The 17,354-nt window shown below is 38.7% G+C and overlaps 1 protein-coding gene across 8 annotated transcripts in view; it reads left to right on the top strand.

Moving 5' to 3' along the window:
• The first annotated feature begins 1,724 nt into the window (after window positions 1-1,724).
• Window positions 1,725-17,354, top strand: part of mast4 (microtubule associated serine/threonine kinase family member 4) — a 97,745-nt gene continuing 82,115 nt past the window's right edge. For 4 of the 8 annotated variants that reach the window (XM_023155194.3, XM_012918777.5, XM_012918776.5 and 1 more), the window contains exon 1: window positions 1,725-2,319. In XM_023155194.3, the coding sequence (XP_023010962.2) occupies window positions 2,071-2,319 (249 nt within the window). In that variant the 5' untranslated portion in view covers window positions 1,725-2,070. The remainder of the gene's footprint in view (window positions 2,320-17,354) is intronic. The other 4 variants (XM_004549915.5, XM_004549916.5, XM_012918778.5 and 1 more) reach the window with 2 other exon arrangements.

Below are 17,354 nucleotides of genomic sequence, written 5' to 3' on the forward strand. Positions count from 1 at the left end.
GCCTTTTCCCTCTGCTATGTTGAATGCATGTTTGAAATGAAAGACTAATTCTTAGTATGAATACATAGTACACTGTATAAAATCCTAAAACACAGTATATACAATATTTGTTCAAGTAGGCCCCCTAGTGGCCTGTGTTTGGTTAAGCCCTGCTCCTGATCTGCTGCCACCACATGTTGGATGTGGAATGTCATGTAACTTGTGTGGATGTGGTGTTTATTTATTTATTTATTTTTTACAAAAGTTCAAAACAGTATAACATGCCAGTGAGCACAGATATCTGAATGCCAACAAATGCTATTCTGGAATATGCTTATTTTATAATTTGCATGTCTAGAGGAGAAAAAACCTCTGAATATCAAAACATCTGAAGAATGAATAAGAGTGGGAATGACAGGTAAGGAAGTGCCACACCTATGAGTCACACATACAGGGACAACAAAACAAGACCCAAAAAGAGAGTTAAAAAACAAACAGAAAGAGCAGGAGGCAATGGAGCTATTCATGAAGGGAAAAATGTGTATGCACTCAAGTACACATGTACTTTAATGTGTTTCTTGGAAAAAAAAAACCCCCTTAATCTTCTGTTCTTCTGATGTGCTCTTTTATAAACAGATTTATAAAGTTTATAAAGTCTGAGACATTGTGATAGTGATAGATATTTATTGACTATCACTTTGAAAAATACACCATTTCTAACTACTGGTGACTAGTATACAAGATCATTTGACCATGATAAAAAAAAACAGATTATTATATATCCCAACTTCCTAAATCATACATTTTTTTCAAATAAATAACAAAAGGATAGTCTTGAAAGTGTTTTAATATTTATTTTATTTATGTATTTATTTATTTGGGGACATTTGGCAGGGGTCCTGTGACGTCTGCCTTTTGCTGTTACATCACAACATTTTATATAAAGGTGTGATTCAAAAGCTATCTGTTATAGTGGAATTGATCTGTTTCACTGATGCATAAAAAAGCTGTTTGATGAGCTCTTTAGACTGTGCAAAATAGCTGTTACGCTCTCAGTGACTTCTGTCACTTGTGAGCAGAGTTTCTCCACATTAAAATGAGTAAAAACCTGCCTCCTGTCCACCATTACTGATGAGCGTCTTAGCAATAGGGGTGCTAGGCATTGAATCCAGAAAGGCCAAGGGTTTCAAAATTAATGCATTTGTGGACTGTTTTGCAATGAATCGGTAATGAAGAATACTTTTATTATAATGTTACATACTACTGCGCTGCCAATGCTAAAAGATGAGACACTACTGAACAGAAAATATGAGTGTACATTTAAGTTTCATGCTGTAAAAAATAACTATATAACAAAATAAATACATAACTACATAAAAAGAAAAATATCTTGAATAAAAAGTAAAATTTGTTCAAAGATTTATTTATGTTTAGTAATCTAGTAAAAGATTTAGAAATCCCTTGGTTCAACTCATTTTTATGTTTAATCTTTACATGTTATTTTCGTTTGTGCTCCAAATAAATTCACTAAATATATTAAAAAATTTATTATTGTCCCCCCTTTTTTTTCTTCTGTGGTCCCATTAAAAAACCGTGGCCCCACCCTGGTCCCCCTCGCAAATTTCTTCTTGAACCGCCAATGCATCTAAAGCTGGTTAAAGCTATCTGTAGAGAGTTTGGCGGCTGCTGCGATCTGATTGGTAAACCCTCGCACGTTGTGGGCGGGGTTAGTTTTTGGGCAACAAGCTGTACTGGTGCGATAGGAAGACACAGACAGCATGTGCACGCGCTGATTTGGAAGTCATGAGCGTAAAAATCCACAGAGGCTCCTTCTAACCGAAGCGGACACGTCTGCTTGGCGGTAACGCTGATGTTAAACAGGGTCTAATAATGTTTTAGTCGATATCACCAACTTTCGACAACGTCGTGACTTTGGTTTTACTCGAACAAGGAGAAGCAGAAGAGAGAGAGGAAAAAAGAAAGCCGTGTCCTTTAATGGGCTCGCGGCTCCTGACCATAATGAACCGGACAGGTGTGCTTGCAGGTTAATTAATTGCTACCTTTTGTTTTGAAGTAGCAGAAGGCGACGCAATGGAGAAGAAAGAGTTTGTGGTGTCTGAAAGCGGCGAGAGCCAGTCGTCGTCGGGCTCCCAAACCTTGTCTGAGGGGGAAGAAATGACGGCTGCTCTGGACATTAAAGTTTATGGTGATGGCGAAGACAGGCTCAGCTTGCACTTTGAAAATGTGAACGAGGTGGAGGACGGCAGAAATGTGGAATCTGACAAGGAGACCCCAGGAGATGGGGAAGAAGACGAAGAGGAAGGAGAGGAAGACGAAAAGGTAAACACAGTGATCTGCTAAACAAAACAAGGGTCGACTCAGACACGCAGAAAACCAAACGATTACCCGATTAATTAATTATAAGCACATAGAGACTAGATGGCAACTGTTTTGGTTACCGGTTATTCATTTAATTTTCAAAGCGAAAGCTAATACCAAAATAGTAACTGATTCCAGCTTCTCGAATGTGATACTTTCATTCTCGTTTTTGTTAGACATTCAAATAAAATGTCCGTAATAAAAGTTATTTCCATTGATATACACATCCAATTAATTGCCCCCTCATCCAGCAAGAAAGCAACCACTCCTGAGGAAGGTAAACTCATTACATTTGGTCCTACAGTCAAAATATTTGTGAACCAGTTGATCAGCTGTGCTTGAGCTCATGCTTGCTGGGTTACACTCCGTCATGACGTCAGTGCAAAGTTAAACTATTATTCATGCTGTGTGCCCAATTGTCTTCATCCACTCAATTTACAAGTTTTCAAGTCGAGATACATTCCTCAGCACATGCGCACTGCTCTGTTTTACTGCAGCTCCTGCCTTTTTCAGAGGCATAAATAGATCATCTGTAATTAAATGCCTGTCAGTCTTCCCCACTGCTTTGGAGGTGTTTTCTCAAACCACAAAGACTGTCTGGATGGACATTTGGACTGCATCCAGTCCAAATCTGCCCCTATTTTATAAACCAAAACAATGTTGGGTATGGCTTATATCCAAAACTTGAAAAAGTTATGTATTAAATGAAAGAGGGCAGGTTCATCGCAAAATGCAATGTGATTTTAGAGCAAATGTGTGTAAATTGTTTCATTGTTAGCTCTGTGACTATGCTGTAACGCTAACACACAAATGGCACAATCTGGGACTTGCTGTTGTGACCCCAAGTGGTGCTCATTCAGGAAACAGATGAGAAAAATGAGGAAGACAAAATACATGTATCAGCCTTTTAATTTATATAAGGCTTTACATGGATTCTTCTGCAGACTGGTTTAACTTGCTCCAGTACGCACAATGTAGCCTGGGTGTGTTTGACTATTGCAAGCTCCCGACTGACCCATAAACATTTTCCAAGTCATGATATCATGCAACATTACTTAGGGCTGTAGGTGTGGTTGACAAAAATGCCATACGTCTCATTTTTGAGGCAGTAGGGAAATACAGAAAATTTGTGTAATGATTTGCATGTCTTACTTCACACGTTTTAACTCTCATATCTGTGTTGGAATCAGAATACCAACTGATTCCTGCACACCAATCAGATTCCTGATTTCTGTGTGTAATTATTTTCATTAATTATAATTTGCTGGTTTTTAAAATGGATAAATCAGTAATTGAAAGCATAACAGACTTTCCAACACACACGAGCCCAAAGACGATGCCCCTGGGTTGGTGTCATGTTTAGTAACAGTGATGCTCAGCTAATTTAGTTGGGGTGAAAAGCAGTTTGACAGTTCATTACCTCAATAGAGCTGAAGTGTTACAGACGAGGAGGCAGGCCTGAGATTGGTCTCTTATTTCACTTTAGCTTTACTGAACTTAAACCAAATGTAATCCATTTTTAAAAAGAATTTGCCTTAATTTTGCAAAAGAGTCACACAAAGCCTGTGCACATTTCTCCAGACTGCTTTCAAATGCCATTTTGAGGTTCCTTTTAAACCGTTGACCTCTACTGTGCTGGCCACAGAAGAAACAATGTAATTTGACCTGGTATACTGAACTAAGCCAACGTGTTGCTGCCTGGAACTCCTCAAAGCAGGTCACATAACCTGTCAGTGCAGAGAAGCGTTCCAGTGGTATTACTGTAGGGTTAATCAAGAACCCTGACTAATGACCTTTTTTTGCCCCTGGGGGTTTAAAGAAGGAAAGTCTTCTGAGAACTCGTGTGACATGACTTCAGCAGGCTGAGCAGCTCAGTTACTGTTCGGTCTCCAGACTTACTACTGTTTCAAGTTCCAAAGATGGTATGGCCATGTTTCATAGAGTAAGTTTCCACATTGATAGTATGATGCCTGTCTTCCTAAGATCTCTGTACAATTGCATAGTGCTTCGTTCCAGACGTCTAAATCTGTCCAGGGTTGTGGGCAGTGACAGAGAACGTTATCTACAGTCAGGACAAGATTATCCCACGCATAATTCTTCTCTTTTATGCACAAGACAACAGAAATGGATGAAAATGAGCAACATACAGTTCAGATTTATTAACAGAGTTTGGCTCAAGCTTGCTGTATGTAAACAGTTACTGGGAAAAGGTTAAGATTGGAAGTATTGCTACTGGTTGCACCCATAATTCACTGTCCAAACACTCTGTATGGATGTTTATAAAGCACTTGTATGTGTTTCATAGTTCTGCAGCATTCACTTGAGAGGCCAGCATGTTTATCAATGTATCTGGAGTATGCAGCTGTTAACATGACCTTTTTCAGTTTCCCATCAGTCTGATTTAGGGCTGCGAATAGCTGCTATTAATTAATCACTTCTTTCCTTGATTTTATTTATTATTTAATATTTTTGTTCTTGGGTGTTCCCAGAGTAGCTCTACATGATTCATATTTATCTGATATTGAGCCTTGGTCTAGTCCCTTACGTCGTCTTCTCTCTGAAACGAGTCTTTTTGTGAAGTCTCTTTTTTTAGTATGTTTTCCTTTTAAGGCCACCCTCGCTTTGAGCCAGTTGAGTTCGGATTGGTTGCCCCTCACTAACTAAAGATTTAAACAGCATGTGGGTTGGGCTTCTGTGCTCGTCCCTGGAGCCACGTTCCTGAGAAGACTCCATTATGGTTAATTACTCTTGCTATTACACAATAGTATAAATAGTAGTAGGTTCACTTCTACTGAGGAAGCAATCAAAATACTTAAATATGAATTTTATTTAACAAGTGTTAAAGCTTTGGAAAAAACAAACCCTAAATTTTAGACCATGGCCCAACATTCTGTGCTTCACTTGCTTTTAGAGGTGTTACAGATGACAGCTATCCAAAGCTACTGTCCACACAGTCTTGACTCACTGCTTCCTGAAGTATGAAATCTGTCAGCTTGTTAATCATTGTTTTCTTTGTCTTTATATATCCTGCTGCTTTTATGCCCTCTCATAATCATACATTCTGTTTCCTACTTTCTCATTTCTAACTATCCTGTTGGGTCAGCAGAATATGGATATTTCCAATTGTTCATTTTTTAATAGTGTTCTTCCCTGGCTGTTGTTGCCATAACAAATATCCTTTCTGCAGAAGGATACTAAATATTTCTTATCTTTAGAATTCATCCCCAACTCTGACACTTTTAATCAGTATTCCCCCTAGTATACGATGTGGATAGATTGCAGGGACTTGAGTCAATTAAGAAGAAAAATGACAACTTTTGCTATTCTCCCCACATACTGAAGTTGGCACTTTCTGACTTCAATAAAGAAAATATTTCATTTTTAGTCATTAAACAATCCTTAAGTGACTGAAATGGTTTTTGTAAAAGAACATTTGATAATGTTTCATTAGGAAAGAGGGTGCACAGAGGATTGTTTGTGTCTGCAGCTCACTTTGGCAATCTGGACATTTATAGCAAGCTTCAGCTCATTGTTCACTAGGGATAGGAATTGAGAACTGATTTTGTAGAGAACCGGTTCCCAGTAGTCCAATTTCTTGGAATGATTAGTCTGTCTATCAATCCTGCTTACTGGTTTCAGTTGTACTTGCAATACAATCAGCTGATTTCAGTTTATGTGCCGGAGGAGGAAAATAGTGGCGGAGTCTGCAGCGTGGATATGAACATTTCCTTTTTTTTTTTATTACACCAAGGACAAGAGTGCAGTGATAAAATAGAAACTGCACCAGGAAAGAAACAGTTGCTCAACGGCTGCTTATACTGCTAACACAACTTTGGCTCTTTGCAAGGACCTGCACAGACAGCATCCTAACACTAAGCTAGCCAAGAACCCAGAGTGATGTTAAAGCTGAGTGACTGCAAACTGCAGCCCAACAGCCAGACGCTGAAGGCAAGGCAAGGCAAGTTTATTTGTATAGCACAATTCAACAACAAGGTGATTCAAAGTGCTTTACAGAGACATTAGAAACAAGAACAAATAAAAAGCATGATTTAAAATTGATTAAAACAAGCAAATAAACTAACTAACTAATTAACAAACAAACAAACAAACAACAGTATATAAAATCAAAACAGATAAAATCAGAACAGTAGATAAAATCAGTAGTTAAATGTAAGTTTTGAAATTTAAGCTTAAAGTGTGGATTTGGTGCTTTATTCAAATGCAGCTGAGAACAGGTGAGTCTTCAACCTGGATTTAAATAAACGGAGTGTTTCAGCTGATCTGAGGCTTTCTGGGAGTTCAACAGGTAACAAATTGATGAGGCTGTAGCCTCCGTTTCTACCTGTTTCTGCAGTAGAAAACAAAGAGGGGAATACCTCCCACATACACAAACATTTGATTATAATGTCTTTATATGCTGCTTAGTGATGGTGGTGACTCTTGACACGGAGCCGTGTCCATGAGTATATGTATTACCATGAATGGTGTAATGTATGGGGCAGTCAAATCATTTACAACTAGCTTGTTAGTCAGCTGTGAAAACAAACAGCTCGTTCTCAGCACTTCCCTATGGAGCAGTAAAGTCTGAATGAACTTTGTTCAGATGAGGACTAACCATGTGTTAGACTAAGCAAATTTCATCACCGAGACGATTAAACAGCTGTAAGGGTGGTGTTTTTATGTCAACATGTATCATGTATGACATGAAAAGATGTGTCTATTTGGCTATTTGCTTTTAAAGAAAAAAACAAAACAATTCTTTATGCAAATAATAAAAAATGCAGCCACTGAGACAAGTATGGAAATTGGTTTATTCTCACATCTTAGATACACTTTATAAATATTAGATAACCTTTCTGTCTGTTTAAACACACTTCATAGCCAAAGAATTTTTCTGCATACACTAGTGCTTCATGTGATATGCTTTCTACTACACCTCTGTCTACAAATGCAGTTTCCTCCACTGGCTTAGCCTTTAGTTTCATAGTTTGACTGTTTCAGCACTCAAATGAATTCATCAAAAGTCAGCTATTCTGATAAATGACTAATTATGAGTTTCAACACCACAGGGATAAGCTGCTTTTCTCTGATATGAGTTGACATTTTAGGAAGTGTTTTTCATAGTTTTCTGACTTTTATCAGCCACTTAATTAATCAAAAGGGTTCTATAAGGATTCTTTCTTGAATTATTACGCAGTTTTCTACTGGGGACGTGGCAGCACAGAGAGGGATAGGAAACAGATTGAAAGAGTGGTAAAGAGGGCGAGCTCTGTCCTGGCTAGTCCCATAGAGGAGGTGGGTGAAAGGAGGATTTCAGCCAAGCTTGTATCCATTATGGACAACACCTCTCACCCCCTTGGGCAGCTCCTTCAGTGGTAGACTGTTAAAGCCACAGTGTAGGACGGAGTGCTATCACAAGTCCTTCTTCCTGACAGCAGTTAGACTATACAATACCCACACAGAATAAATACTTCTTAAAATACTTTAAAGAAATACAGGCTATTATCACTCCCACTACACTTCATGTACATATAAAAATCTTGGTGTATTTTGCTGTATACAGTAATCATCTGTACATAGTATAGTTTTTGGCTTTTTTTGGTTTTTATACACTATTTTCATTTTTTTGGACAGCATGGTGGTTCAATGATGAGCACTGTTGCCTCACAGCAAGATTCCAACACCTGTGTGGAGTTTGTGTGTCCTGTTTGCGTGGGTTCTCTCCGGGTACTCTGGCTTCCTCCCACAGTCCAAAGATATGTAGTTAGTGGGGTCAGGTTAATTGGTAATTCTAATTTGCTCACAGGTGTGAATGTGAGTGAGAATGGTTGTCTGTCTCTCTTTGTTAGCCCTGCGACAGACTGGTGACCTGTCCAGGGTGCACCCTGCCTCTTACCCTGTTGTAGATTGTGCAATAGCAACTGACACTGCTTAGGGCTATAGCTGACTCTCAAAGCAATTCATTGTTTTATTTATATATTGATTTAAAAAAAAAAAAATCCCACAATTTAGTGTCTGTCCTCATACTTGTTACCCTGCAGCAAGTATTTTTTTTAGACAGCCAGTGAGTTTCAAGGTTGCCCTTTTTACCTTATGAAACTAATGGAAACCAGCTGCTAACTGCAAATTGCGTTATTTCCTTGGCTTAACAGTTTTTTCATGATGCGTGTAGTGAGTGAACTTTTAAAGTATTCTGCAGACAAGAACAGACAGGTAAAAATTAGTATGCAGTGTAGCTGGAGCTGGGTTGGGCTGTGCTGTGCTTGCTTAAGTAATGACTCAGCTGACACACACTGATGGCTTGGGTGCAGTAATTTTCAAGTTCTGCTTTGGATTGTGTAGTAGACACTTTAGGAAAGAAGTAGATGATCGTATGTGAAAAATTTGGATTCCTTAATAAAATTTAAATTGTCACGTTTTTGTATATGTTTCAAATTGAAATCTTAACTTTCAGCAGCTACGTCCACTTCCATCTCAACTTGCTGACACAATCCTTGTTTGTTTATTCTGTGAGGGCCTGTTCCTTGAAGTGAGGTCATCTGCTGCAGATTGCATCAGTGTTTGCTTGCGTATCAATATTTGCTTCAGATTCATGTTTAACTCCCTCTCTTTCTCTCACCAGCGAGTCTAACCCTCTAGTGTTTCCCTAAATAAGCAGTCACTCATTTAAGCAGGCAGCCAGTCAGGGTGATTAGACGGACATCCAGTGTCAGTGTATACTTTTAGTCTAAGAGGATTAACAGAATCTGGTTAAGACTCTTTTCCTCCTACGACAGGCTGTCTCTCTCTCTCTCTGGGATCCATCGGTGATTTTTGACTTTTCTTTCGTGCCCTTTCATGTCTTTTGCAGTTTAATCCGTATTCCATGTCTTTAAGTCTGTTGCTACCCAAACAAAATGTCGCTTGGTCGGAATTTACCTGTAAGTTTGTGTACATCGTCTGAGGGAAGCAAGGTAAGACACTGATTGGATTGGGAAGTATTCAAATGTATTCTTCTGTGTTTTTATTCTTGGTTTGTTAAATTATATGAATTTGATCCTATTCATTTGTTAAACAAACAAGCTTGTTTGAACCTTATCATTGTGGAATTTGTTTTTTTAACTCTACAGTATAGTAGATTTAGTTGTAAACACATCATTTTGTGTTATAACTTCATATTTGATGTTGATATAGTGTTTATATACAATTAATGAAGAGTATTTTATAGGAGTTTACAGTAGGCTGTAAATAAAATCCAAGTAAGAGTTAAACCTTATGTAACCAAACCAACTTTGAACTGCAAGCATATATTAAAGAGAGCCCTAGATAAGAGCAGGACTGATTGTCAAGGTGAAGTGTTAAGGTCAAATAAACACTAGCAAGGTCTGTTCCTCTTTCCTAAAAATATGCCTTTCTGCCTAAGTAGAAAAATAAATTCTTATCTGTAACATGATATGTTTGACAAAATTAAGCTGCTGCTGACTCTAGTTATCATCAAACACAACTCTGAAGACAGTACTTGTTCACTTGTCGTCTTATAGTATTTTTCTTGCCACAAAATCTCACATGGGCATAAGAGATTTACAGATGTTCCTGAGCCACAGGTATTGGATGCTGTGGTGGTAGATGGTCAGGAAGTACAGCAGGTCATCTCCTAATCAGAAAGTTCGTCGTTCAAGGCCTGGGTCCCCCACTATGTACACCAAAGTATCCTTGAGCAAGATAAAGAGATAGTGAATCCAGAGTTCCTCCCGATGCATTCATTGGAGTGTGAACATGCGTGATATGTGGGGCGATTGTGGCTCAAGAGTTGGGAGTTCGCCTTGTAATCGGAAGGTTGCCGGTTCGAGCCCGGCTTGGACAGTCTCGGTCGTTGTGTCCTTGGGCAAGACACTTCACCCGTTGCCTACTGGTGGTGGTCAGAGGGCCCGGTGGCGCCAGTGTCCGGCAGCCTCGCCTCCGTCAGTGTGCCCCAGGGTGGCTGTGGCTACAATGTAGCTGCCATCACCAGTGTGTGAATGTGTGCGTGAATGGGTGGATGACTGGATATGTAAAGCGCTTTGGGGTCCTTAGGGACTAGTATTTATATGAAAGTGCTTTGAGTGCTCAAAGTCCACTAATGTTTTTCTAAGACACTCTCCAAGAAAATATGACTTCCTTGGTGGAAGTAATAATGCATGGTGTGATTCTTTACAGTGCTGAAGCGCTTCGTATCTTAACACAGATGCTTGTATGAAACTGGAGAAGGAAATTACTATACTGTGTTTTTCTAAGTTTAGATTTTGTCAACACAGGAAACTGAATTCCCATGTGTAAGCATACAAAGGTCAAACAATCTAAACCAAAGTTCTATATTGTTCAGTGTAAAGTGTCCATTTCAGGTAACTGAAATATACATTTGGAAAAGTGTTTTGCATTTGAGCTGTGAAAATTTTAGGCACCGTTATTCTTTTGTGTAAACATCAACATCCTAAGAACAAAGACTGCGAGGGAAGAGAGTTTCAGGCCCGATTGGAATTTGGGAAGAGTTGAAGGCAGATGCTGGGTGATGAGGTCGGCCAGAACAGAGCTTGCTGTACTGCAGTTGACCCTGAGAAAGAAATGAACGAACATGTTCAGAGGTCCACTGAGTTCACTTCACAGAAATGTTTTGTATTAGCTACACACTATAATGAGACTATGTATTTGCTAAACTCTAGCAAAATTGACACCCTGAATTCCCCATCCGAACTCCTCTGGAAATAAAATGAGGTAATGTTACATTTGCTGAACATGCTGCTTGGTTCTTACCAAAATGATCATGTTGGTAATGGTTAAATTGAAAGAACATTTTAGAATGGCATGTTGGGTAAGCAGTCAGTCAAACAAACAAGGGTAACCTAATACCATGACTAATAAATGTTGTGACTAATGTTCTGAAATCTCCTGGATCATCATGCGATGAAGCCCTTTTTTGACAGGGGGCACACAGGTTTAAACTTTAATCTTTTAGTGTAGTTTTGCATATGTATCTATCAGTTGTACAACTGAGTGCCTTTCCACAGCATTCTCCTTAAAAACAAAGCTAACACAAGTCAGAAGAGCCCGCCAACTTGCCATGCCACTAAGGTGTGCCCTTCAATGAAAACTCACAATTTGTGCACAATACCATCATAAGGGCCTGATGGTTATAATCACCACTTTTGAGGTGGATGGAGTCAACCTGTGAGGAGTGCATCAGACTATAAATATTTATATATCCTGAATCCCCCTCTAGGTGGGACCAGGATATGTAAATATTTATGTATCCTGGTCCCACTCTAGGTGGGCATAATGGGCATATTAATCTGTTCAGGTTGGGACTGTCATCATGCCTGTGAAGTTTGGTAAAGACTGGGGCAGATTTCTTTGAGTTAGAGCAATTTTGTGCTTCATTTCGAAGCATCAAAATTCACCATGCCGCTGGGGTCATGCTCTTTGACAAAAACGTTTTGAAAGGAGCCTAAAGCCAACTCCTTAAGGGCTTCCTGGACAAATTAAGATTTTCAGCCACCTCAAAACAAACCCCAAAGTGTAAACCATGGCTTTTCCTGTACCCACTATGTAACGCTGTTGTCAAATATTGCAGTTAAAATGTGTTCAGGGGCGGAGCCTTATCACACGTGAGAACATTGGTCTGGATTTGACAATTTATGTGTGAATGAGAGCGATTATCGGGGATTAGACTTGCATTTAAACTACACTGACCAAAAATCAAAGTGTGTTGTATTTAGCCCACAATGTAAAATCAGTTTGATATTGCTGGTATAGATGTTAATAATTAATAATAGTAAAATTAATTTATGCTTTTGCCTAATAACCGTTTTAGTGGTGTGTACAGTACAGTCTCCACCTGAGCTCACCATCTTGGTGGCGCTCTGCCTTTTTGCTCTTCGTCTTGTTTGGGTAGATTTCCACATTAAACTCTGACATCATTGTTTCTGTTCTGCTTCTGTTCTGTTTTTTCTTAAAAAACTGGGGGCTTCATGGGCTTAATGTTGTAATATTTTTTTTATTTACACGTGGGCTCCTACATAAGTTTGTACTGCATATCTATTTTTAGGCTCAAATGTGGGTGAAATGCTCGTATGGTAAGGGCAACATTATAATAGAGTTCAAATGACTTGACTGGTTGTAGCCCTATCGGAGCTGAAGTCACTTCATTGTGTAAGATGACAAAATACCACCTGTGTTATCATGTTTATAATAAAACTGTATTAGAAGATGTAGATTGCGACTTCTAAAGCTGCCTTGTGTCATAGAGGCTCCAGCCATTTTCGGCAAAAGTTGTTTTTTTTGTTGATGAAAACTTACAGAATTGAAGGGGAAATTCTTTTTTGAGCTGTAACCATGTTCTGTGTGTGACTACAGCAAGTGAAAGGTGTTCTCAGTGGCTGCTGGATAGAAAACAATGGCAGAGAGAGCGCCTGGTAGAACACAGGATAGCACAAACTGAAAGGGGTAAAGTGTGTTGCCTCTTGATCTACTAGGTTTCTCTTCCTGTTTTACTGTAAATGTGTATTCAGGGTGTCTTAGTAACCAATGAAGACAGTAATAACAATTTGTTCCTACTTTTAAAGGGTTCCTTTCATCTAAGTGAAATGATAAACACGACTTCACCACAAAGCCTTCAAAGAGAATTAATGTCCTCCTTTGTGAATGTTTGCCAATTCTCCCTTTGTACAACTGATGCCTAACTTCAGTGTGGAAATCATCACTGAATCCACTTTGATAAGAGGGAACTATGCAAATTAGTGAAGAAGTTGATAAAATTAGTGGAAAAACATTAACACTGGTGTTTACGTGTTTGTACTTGTGTTTTCATAGCTACGCTTTGACGTCTAGTAATATACAAGTATGTGAACAACACAGTTTTTCTTGGCCTGGACTACTGGAAGATTCATTACTCCACCTCTGGGTTGGAGTTTTTGTTAGCACTCTTGCACCTTAGTCTTTATGTTTGTCAGTGTAATGTATGAAAGTCTTCCTACATTCTTTGTCATTTCTTTTTTTAATGCTTGTGCACCTGTACAGAAAGGGTGTCCTTCCCACTTGCAGTGCCTTTAGTCTTTGTCGTGTTGTCCGGGAAAGGTTCATATCAGACCCAGAGGCTGTCCTGAATTTTAACTCTGTTTTCTGCACTGTCAGCCTGATTCACTGTTCAGTGAAACTGTTCCCTCTCAGCTGTGCACAGTTAATGCAAATGCTCATACTTTAATTTCTCTGCCAAGACAGCCATGTGTTTTTAGCACTGTTTGTAAGTCAGTATGGTTACACAGAAACCACCTGGCCAGATTTCATGAAATTTAAGAGGTGAAGTCAGGGCAAAGGAAGGAACCGTTATGCTTGTAATCATTTATTATACTGCAATTTAGAATTACAGTATGGCGCATTGGCCCTGGTAGAGGACTGAACTCTGATTGTTTTCTGTTACATTCTTTGACATCTGATCTGATTTTGTGTTCTTGGCTCATTGCTTTTCCTTATTGACCCTGAGTCTGTAATAACAACTTCATGTTAATTTGTTCTAACCTCACTTCTCACAGTGCTCTCAAATACATGCAAGATTAGATGTAGACCAGTGTGGGAGAACCACAACGGTCCGTACCAGTCAGAATCCTATGAGGAACCAGTTGTAACTAAGGGTGTGTTTTTATATGTAATAAATGTCTGTGGTGAAGCGATGAAGCTGAATTGTTTGTTCTGGTAGCTAGTTGCAAAGTAAATGATGGGTAGTATTTCTTCATAAGCCAAGTATATTGACAGTGTGCAAAGCTCCTCAGCCTGTGACCTGTTGTGTTTCCATGTTCACAGTCTGTGAATGTAGCCTGTTTGTAGATGGATGGTTCATGAAATCTCCTGCCAGTTATTTTTCTTTTTTTTTGAAAGTGCCTGCTCTTTTACAGCTTGTAGAGCAAAGCACATTGGCTCAGTGTTTACTGAGGTATCTCAAGTCCAAAGTCATATTACTGAATGTGAATGCAAATGGTTAATTTTAGCTGGCGATATGTTAAATGAGCTAAAAAACAGAGGAAACAGAACTCCAAATGAATACAAGTAATGCTGTAAATACTGTATAAATATCAATATTTTAGCATTAATTTATCTGAAAATCTGCTGTCAGGTTCTTAATATATTTGCCTCCAATACTGTTAAAAGTGTTAAAAGTGCAGGTGTTGCAAGGATTGATTATTAGTGTTACACGTTTTTAAGTTTGTTGAATGACAGGAAATATTGAAAGCTTAGTTTCAAGCAGTGGTTTGTAGACCACAGGGGTATCATGGTGCCAGATCGTGTAATCTCATAATACAATCAAGGTTACAGCGTTGTTTGGCAAGTATTGGACAGTAGTCTCAGTTGAAGTAAAAGTAGCACAACAGCCAATGATAATGAAAACATGTCAGTAAAAAAAATATGGTCTTTATACATGCAGGCTGAGATTGCCTCATTCTTTAGTTAGTAAACACAACCAGCATTGTGTTGTGTAGCCCACCTTCTTTGTTTTTGCTTTGGCAACAAAAGCCTATTGGTACTGTACACTCTGTGTAAGGCCGAGGGCGAACAGGATGATGGAGGAAGGAGGCTACAGGTCAGGTTTGATCCTGCTCTCCAGAGTTCAGCGAGGCTCTGCTGCAGGTAGAAAGGAATGATGGGTGAAAGGGCACTGCTTGCTGCCAAAACTGCAATGTGTCCACACAGAAAGGGAGCTGCAAATGGCTGGCTGCTGTGTCTCATAAAATGTATGCAGATGCTTTAGTCTTTTGGATTTTTATTTACTTGTACCTTTTTAATAAGCTATTGCGCAGAGTGGATGGGATATAATTTACGTAAATTAAAGATACATTGTCTGGGAAATAGTCACTGATAACTGATATGCTCAACAAGGAAAACAGAAAATATAAAACTTGTGCCAGCTTTGGCATTCCTCCACAAGTTTGCACTGCCTCAGATGGTGCATCATATGTGACATGAAGGAAAACGGTTAGAAGGATAACAAGTCTTACACATTTAAGCCTTTGTAGAGCGTTGGGTCGAAAATTGTCAGATGTACAATCTGCTATGTTATTAGTAGCTCTAGACCAACAGTGAGGATATCACTAATGGTATCTGGTAGTGGGTTAAAAAGCATATTCTGTGGGTTAAGTAGCATCTTCTATCCTGTACTGGTTCACACGTAGCCTTGTTTCTTCTTTTTTTTTCTTTTTTCTTAAAATTTCTTTCCCAAAAGATTCATTACACAATACTTCATGTTTGATTAGTCTCGTGAAAGGCAAATGTTTAGACTACAGTAGTAGGGTCAAAGTCTGAAGATCAGTGGTGTACAGTGAGTCAATAGCAAAATAAAGCAGAACATATAAATCCAAGTAATCTGCTAGTTATAGTTAATAGGGTCCAACTAACAGAAGAGAACTGCTACACTGCTTCTCGTTTAAAATAATTGATACATATGTACAATAGAAAAGGCCAGAATAAGTCAGAAAAACAGCCTTGAGTAAAAGATGACGCCTGGCAAAAGAAGTTATTGAGAAACAGAAGTTCTGCAAAATTGTACAACTTCCTTTTGCTGTAGAAGCACAAAGCAGTCACGTGGTTATTTTAATCGATTAAAGGACGTCCATCAGGTCATTGTACGTGTGCCACCTTTCATCGCTGGCATTCAGAAGTTAGGACTGAATGATGCAGGAGTTTTCACAAATTGTTTTACGGCATAACCGTAAGCTGCTTATTTATGCAGTGTCTGGTTATTATCTGTGTGCTTGAAAGTTGCATAACCATCTGTTCATGTGTGATTATTTTAAATGTATTTGGCTTTAAACACCTGGGCACTGTTACACCAGCTGTTAGGAAGGTCACAATTTGCTATATCATCACATTAGTTTTAGTCTTTACCAACTATTTCAACATCACTAAATTAGTGTTAATCATACTTAATTAGCTGCTACTTTTGTTTACATATATTAATTACTCTGAATTTTACACACACAAATGCTAGCTGTAATCAGGACAGCTCACTAAATTAGATTTGCAAGAATTTGCAATGTATTTAGTCCTGTGTTGATTGTCTGTGACATGTAGCACCATTGGAGGAAAACTGTCTCGCTTCACTGTGTACTGTACCACTGCACATGGTTGAAATTTCAATAAAGCCACTTAAATATCAGGATTCTTACCTACAGTTTTATTTTTTGTAGCAGACCCGTGAACAGAGAATTATAGCTTGTTGTAGATATTTATGAGGGAAATTGCAGTTACTCCTGAGTTACTCCTTTCAAGCTACTAGCTCCTGAATGACTGCGCGATTCCATTTATACAGAGAGTCAGCTCTACAGTCGCTTCTGATTTCTCCCTGGAACACCTAATTATTAGTATATTTTGGGAAAAACATTACCATTCAGTATTAGAAACTAAACATGAGTGAACCAATATTAAACTGTAATCAGTATCAGACAGAAAAACCCAAGCATATCTAACTTAAGGATTAGTTTTTGTTTAATATGATCAGTGACTTCATTGTAAACAGCTTGCACAACACTACCTCTAAAACATATTTCTTCATGTACGCATGTTAATGATTTGCATCTTTTGCCCCTAAAACCATTTTAATGATGCCACAGATACTTCCTGTTTGCGCAGTTGTTTGCTTTTGATGGGCCTGTGTTTCAGATTGAGAAACAGTTTCCTAGCAACTATCTTGCACATTATTCAAGTGAGTGAGTCTGTTTTTAATGGTGCAACCTGATGTTGTAAATAAGGATTTAGCAGAGACTGTGCATCCAATCCACATAAAGCTGGTGCAGCCAAATCCTGAGCTTAACAGATGACTGAACCTTTTAGTCTTCAAAGGACATTCAGATAGGAAACTGGAGGTTGCAGTGAACTACAGGGTTCCTGCAATTATAGTGTGATGAAGATGCTTGAGACTGAGTACTGTGTATTGAGATTCAAGTTGAAATCCTTGTATTTTTCGCTCACTTAGCTTATGTAAAGCTTATTAGTAT

The sequence above is a fragment of the Maylandia zebra genome, linkage group LG7 (assembly GCF_041146795.1).
Source record: "Maylandia zebra isolate NMK-2024a linkage group LG7, Mzebra_GT3a, whole genome shotgun sequence".
NCBI lineage: Eukaryota > Metazoa > Chordata > Actinopteri > Cichliformes > Cichlidae > Maylandia > Maylandia zebra.